The sequence below is a fragment of the Trachurus trachurus genome (genome assembly GCF_905171665.1).
Source record: "Trachurus trachurus genome assembly, chromosome: 6".
Classification (NCBI taxonomy): Eukaryota; Metazoa; Chordata; class Actinopteri; order Carangiformes; family Carangidae; genus Trachurus; species Trachurus trachurus.
Window position 1 is genome coordinate 17,791,070 of NC_139897.1, and position 6,000 is coordinate 17,797,069.

Genomic DNA, 6,000 nt, shown 5'->3' on the forward strand with positions numbered 1-6,000 from the left:
GTCCACTGCACATAAACAGACCAACAGTCACAGAATATGTAACGACAATGTGGATTTCATTGATGTTTGCACAATTACAAGTGAGTCATTGTCTCTGAGGCCCAGCCTGAACCACTGAGTAAAGCTACTGAAAACATGAATGACCAATCAGAGCGTTTATCAATCCGGTCTGAAATGGAACCACAGGGACAAGAATATGACACATCAGCACAGTTTGCTTTCCATTCAATATGGAGACCATCTGAAAGAGTCACGTTAGGTAAGTAAAATAAGTCACTTTAAAAGGAGTTATTTAAGGGAGTTTTAAACACTAAAATGTGAGGTAATTATTACCTCTAAAACATATTCCAACTGTTTTCTGCATTGCAGTGTTGACAATGAGGACTGCACGCCACTGCTTTGTTATTAAAGAGATAGGTGGTGGCCACCTGCTAGTGCTGAGAAATAAAGACTTGGAAGTCGTGTAGACAGTCTAAAAAAACCAAAGAGAGGCTTGTTGTTGGACTAGCAGGTTTAAATTTGCAGTAATCATTCTCTCTACCAGGAGCAAATGAGATTTTTAAACTAATAAACCTGTAACTTTAACTTGCAAAGATTTGTATAATCATGTGTGGAAGAAGCCCAGTACACCAAATGAGAAAAATAACACATGCATAGTGTATGTGTGGCTACATATACAGTATATATAAACAGTATGTAGGCATACCTTCTGAATTGAGTGTGATGAGTGTGACATTTTGGCCATTTTGTGCACTGCTGGAGTGGCCACCGTTGGAAACAGAGTCACTGGCCTCTGAGCCACTGTCCTGCTCCTCCTGACTCTCCTCGGGGCCTGGCACCTTCACCAGGATTGTGTTCTGCCGCCGCTTTGCCACAGTGCTGAAAAGCAGCACAAATACATATAAGCAGGTCAAACACACATACAAATCACAGCGGTGGACACCTGGTATTGCTCAGTCCACTACTGGCTGGACTGAAAACTGACAAGAAAGAGTCTTGTTAACAGTGAGCCCATCTTTGTTTATGAGGCATTGCATTGGGAAATATTTCCGCATTTCTGACTCAACATATATTGTGAATGTAAGCCTCGTACTTGCTGAGCAGGTTCTCCAGCGGGGTGTCCTCTTGGCTAGGGGGCTTCGGGTGCTCACTGCTTACGATCACATTTGTTTGTGGAACAACACTGAAAGAGAGGTTGGAAAGGGTTTTTCACTTTCTTAAAAAGCTACGCCTACTTTGACAAGATAATTTTATTTCATCTTCACTGGACTGCGTTCTGTGCCTGAATGGAGACTGGCTTAAAATGTGGTGGAGGGCAGCTTGCAAATTACCATCGCACTTTGTTCCAAGTTTGAGTGGCCCCCTGAGGCGAGCCCGCAACCATAGGAACCTGGATAGGGCTCTTGGCACAGGGCATCATGCTGTCCAGTTTGCGCCCAAGAGCTTTGCAGGTGGCATCCAGAGCCTGTAACTTTGACTCGATTCCCTCCAGTCGCTGGCTGATAGTTGTGGTGAATGAAACCAACAGGTTCTGGGAACACAAACAACAAGATTTTGTATGTGGCTTAATTGTTCAGAGTTTTGTGAAAACACAAAAATACATGTGACAGCGCTGGTACCTTGATAAAATGTATGTCTTGGTTGTTCTCTTGGCTGCTGCTCAACTTCCTCTTTTTCCTCTGAGGCCTTTCTTCGTCGTCTTCGTGACTGTCCAACATGTCTGCCATGAATCATACACAGAGATACCCTCAAAACATAATCAACAGGCCTTTTTTATTATTATTTATTCATTTTAATATGGGGCAAAGCAGCACTATGTCTCTGCTCCAATGAGAGGCAATAGTATCAAGCATCCACTGAACCCTAACACTCTGTGGTGTATTATACACAATTAAAATAATAGTTATAGTTACTGGTTGAAAGAGCATGTTTGATAGTGTTCCACTTGCTTAATTGAGAACCTAATTATCTGTTCAAAAAGAAGATAATGTCAACAGCCTGATCAAAATTATGTATATTATATATTACATATATATTTATATTGCTTCATAGGACTCCTACCTGTACGGTCATTCTGGTGAAAGTCCTCCACTGTTATTTGCACAATTTCATCCAGCTCTTGCTCAGCCATTGGTCAGAGCTGAAATAGAAAAGGACAGCAAAAATATTTTTTACTGACATCCTTATAAAGATTCTTCCTTATGTTTTTCTTAGACTTGCAATATTACTTGACACACGAATGAAGCGATCTCAAACAATATATACTGTTTTCAAAAGTTTTTATTATTCATGGGTGTTTAGAAAAGTGTCATACAGAAATTATTTACCTCAGACCAAATTTACACTACTGTTTGTCTGTGCTTTGTCTTGTCTGTCCATGATCTGCTTATCTACTGCTATTCCATTTGTTTCCATGTCGTATCAATATGTCTGTAAGTCCACAGTGGTCATAGTGCAATTACATTTGCTCTTGATTATGCAATCACTATTTTGTGTTCCAAGCTAATTGTATGGACAATTATGGTATATAAAGCAATGAAACAAACACAAGTACACATTGACTTAACAAAAATTCCCTTTAAAAAAAAAATGGCTATGCATTTAAGTCTACCATGGCTGCATCTCCACTTTCATCTGAATTAATTTGTCTGTTGTTTAGGTACATAACATTGTACGCTTGAGTGTGAAAGTTGAATTGTACAGCTTCTGAAATGAAGGAACTAACATTCATATGCACAAAAGTGTCCATCAAAGATTTTTCATGACATTTCTCATTGATGCAAGAACAGTGACCTTACAGGATCAAAATTACATTAACATTGTTTATTCAATACATTGAGATATACATTTTGACATTATTAACTCAATTGCAGCCAACATTGTAATTATTATATTTTCATTAACTGATTTTTTTGCAGGAAGACCATTCAGATCCAACCATAACAGAGACAGTTAACGGTTTGTTTATTGGTCAGAGGAGGCAGGTATCTACAGATCATGTGTCAGTCTTCCCTTGGGCAAATGCTTCTAGTTGTGTATGCATGGAAAACTGCAGATGTCATACTAATATGAATGATTCTGGGCCTTTTCGTGAGAATAACAAACGTTGTCATTACCGATGTTAACTGACTTTACACTGGAAAGGCGGCCGGGATCTTATGAACTGGCTGATGACATTACCCTAGCTGCTAGCTTTGGTTTGGGAGGGAAAACAGGGTTAAGCTGCAGCTGTTCAGGCATAGAAAAACCCCGCTTCCATTGGTGCTATCCTCTGGGATGGTGCACCCGTTAAAATATCATATAGCGTTGGTTAAGTCGTGCTAGCCTGGCTAACTGCGTTTACAATATCCCCGCACTGTTTACGCTACTGCTAGGTTGCTAAATGCTAACTGGGCGGGGGTCTTATAACGCCCTATTATTGGGTACGGGCAAAATAAAACAAAACAAAAACACTGGCATAATTTGCGCATTTTTAGTTGTTGCAAACCAACTGTCCCCAGCTGACTTTATTATTAACACCGCATTTCAGTGGACACATCGCCCCTGTGTGCATTAGCTCGCTCCTAGCCTGAACAGAAACAGACATGCTAACATTAGCTGGCGCTTCAAAATCGGATTTGCGTGCTAACGTGCTAACGTTAGCTCAAAGTCGGCGTAAGGACTCGCTGTTTGAGCTAGCGTGGCGATTAGCATGCTAGTGGGGCCTAAAGGCCGATGAAAAGCAATACAAAAATCGTAAAGGTTTGGAAGAAATGACGATAAAAATGTGATTTTGATTCTGCTTCGTCCCCCCCATCGCTGGCACACAACACATGTACCGTGTAAGATTGGGTTATATTACCGTGTGAATGATGAATTCTCGTGTTGTTTGTAGAGATTTCGATAACGGCGCTGTTCCTCGCGAGAGATGAGCGCGAGCCCCGCTGCCTGCTGCCTGCGCGTGTTGCTCACATGGACGGTTCCTGCTGTCTCATTGAGGGGATCATCCCAGACTCACACACACTGGAGGTCGGAGCGAGCCACCGATAGTCACCACACCACAGATCAGATGAGATAACTAACAAAAATTCATCCTCAGAGTTAAACATTAATTACTACAGTTTTGGTTTTACTAACAGGTGGAAATTTCTGTGGCACTTAAGCTGTTAAACCAGTTATATGAATCATCTAAAAATAGCTCGGTCAGAAATAATCGCACTGGACAGGCTCATTAAATAAAGTCAGGATACTGCCACAAAAAACGTGTAAATGTGAGTGATTCCTTTAAGACTGATGGTGTCTGAATTGTTTGTTTTTTTTGTTTTTTTTTAATGCATAGGCACCACTATCAATTTTGGCAAAGCCCCTAATATCTAAAAAGTTTTTCATCTTTTATGGACAACCATTCAATGTCATTTAGTTCATCTGACACTGGATTTTTATTAGATATATTAATATACTAATATGTATTTATCTCCGCTGCTTCATATTTTGTGTGTCTGCTGGAAACACTTTATTTTTGTTGGGTTTTTTGTTTTTTGTTTTGTTTTTACATGATTTCTGAATTTGTTTGTATTCTACCCATATCCAAAAGTTGACTGGCTGAAGGATGGGTCCACACCTCTGAAAGTTAATGGTCATCTCCTTGGTCTGTTCACATTGTCCATTCCTGATACGTGCCACATATAAGCTGTGCCATCCACATGTTTCTGGATGTGGCAAGACACTTGTGTTTGTAGTCTGGTGTATACAGAGCACCGTGTGTGTAGAAACTCAATGTCCTCACTGTTTCATGTGTTTGGACTTGAAGCTTTAATAAACTCTCAGTGATATCGTCACAGGTAACTTCTTGCATTATCACTCAGCTCGTGCAGCAGCAATTAACACTGACTGTAAACACAACATGACTTCCTCAGTCTCTTAAAGGGATACTACCTAATTCTAGCAACACTACATCCCTCCTTTTCTTTCAAATGAAATGTCCTTCCTTGGTTTTAGCTTTACTTAGTCTGACAGGACTTGGATTAACAAACATAAAATCTTTTTCAAAATAGACGTAGCTGACATTCAGTCCCGTGTCATTAATTCAAAATCAGATATAGCTATAGCATTAAACAAATAACTGAGAATAATATCTCTGAGCAATTCTGAAACCATGTTACAGTACAGTTGTTGAATCAGCAACATAAACATAACTGTGATGAGAGGCTGTAGTGGGAACTTATCAATATCTCATCACTCTTCATAGCCTTTGCTACAGTTCAGTCACAAGTATTTGAGGAGGTCGTCTGTATACCCTCACAGGGTATCTCCTCCTGGCTTCAGGGTTAACATGTTCAGGATTACCTGTGTGTCCGCTAACACTGTCATCATCACTGTTGTCATTGTCTCCTGTTGTGAATGGGACTTCCGGTTTGTGTTTCAGAAGTTTGAAGTGTGATCTGTGCCTTGTGATTTTGTGTTCATGTCTCTGTGCAGTGACCATTGTTCCTCACTGTGATGACTTTGTATGGGTTAGGGTTGAATGGTGTTACGAGTTTCCCTGTTTTCCTCTGTTGTATTAGGACAACATCACCCTCCTCGAGTTCAGAGTGTGATGCGTTCCTCCTTTTGTCTGCATAATGTTTCATCCTGTCTTTCTTCAATCTGTCTGTCAGACAGAGATCTTCATCACTGGGAGGGTGAGAGATGGATGGTAGTTTTATTGCTATGGGTCGACCATAAAATACTTCAGCTGGAGGCCGGTTGGTGGTGTGATGAGGGGTTGCACTGTAGTTTCTGAGGAACTTGTATAGCTTGTTTCTTGTTTCCACGGCTTGCCTTCCAGCGCAGCTGTATGTATTGCTTTGGCCAGAGTCCTGTTAAACCTTTCGACTTCAGTGTTGGCCTGTGGCCAGTAGGGGGTGATCTTTCTGTGGTGGAAGCCAAGGTACCTTGCAAAATCTGAAAAGTCTTTGCTTGAGAATGGAGGGCCGTTATCACTTTTCACCACTTCTGCCCACAGTTGAAAATATTTTGTCC

The 6,000-nt window shown here is 40.7% G+C and overlaps 1 protein-coding gene across 3 annotated transcripts in view; it reads right to left on the reverse strand.

The window, feature by feature from the left end:
- The window catches only part of banp (BTG3 associated nuclear protein), a 39,427-nt gene extending 35,425 nt beyond the window's left edge, over positions 1 to 4,002 (reverse strand). The window contains exons 1-7 of one of the 3 annotated variants that reach the window (XM_083974182.1): positions 3,842 to 3,874; positions 2,062 to 2,140; positions 1,914 to 1,969; positions 1,620 to 1,720; positions 1,332 to 1,531; positions 1,094 to 1,183; positions 707 to 879 (exon numbers count right to left, since the gene is read on the reverse strand). In XM_083974182.1, coding sequence (XP_083830308.1) covers positions 707 to 879; positions 1,094 to 1,183; positions 1,332 to 1,531; positions 1,620 to 1,718 — 562 coding nt within the window. In that variant the 5' untranslated portion in view covers positions 1,719 to 1,720; positions 1,914 to 1,969; positions 2,062 to 2,140; positions 3,842 to 3,874. Of the gene's footprint in view, positions 1 to 706; positions 880 to 1,093; positions 1,184 to 1,331; positions 1,532 to 1,619; positions 1,721 to 1,913; positions 1,970 to 2,061; positions 2,141 to 3,841 lie in introns of all 3 variants that reach the window. The other 2 variants (XM_083974181.1, XM_083974180.1) reach the window with 2 other exon arrangements.
- Between the last annotated feature and the right edge of the window lie 1,998 nt (positions 4,003 to 6,000).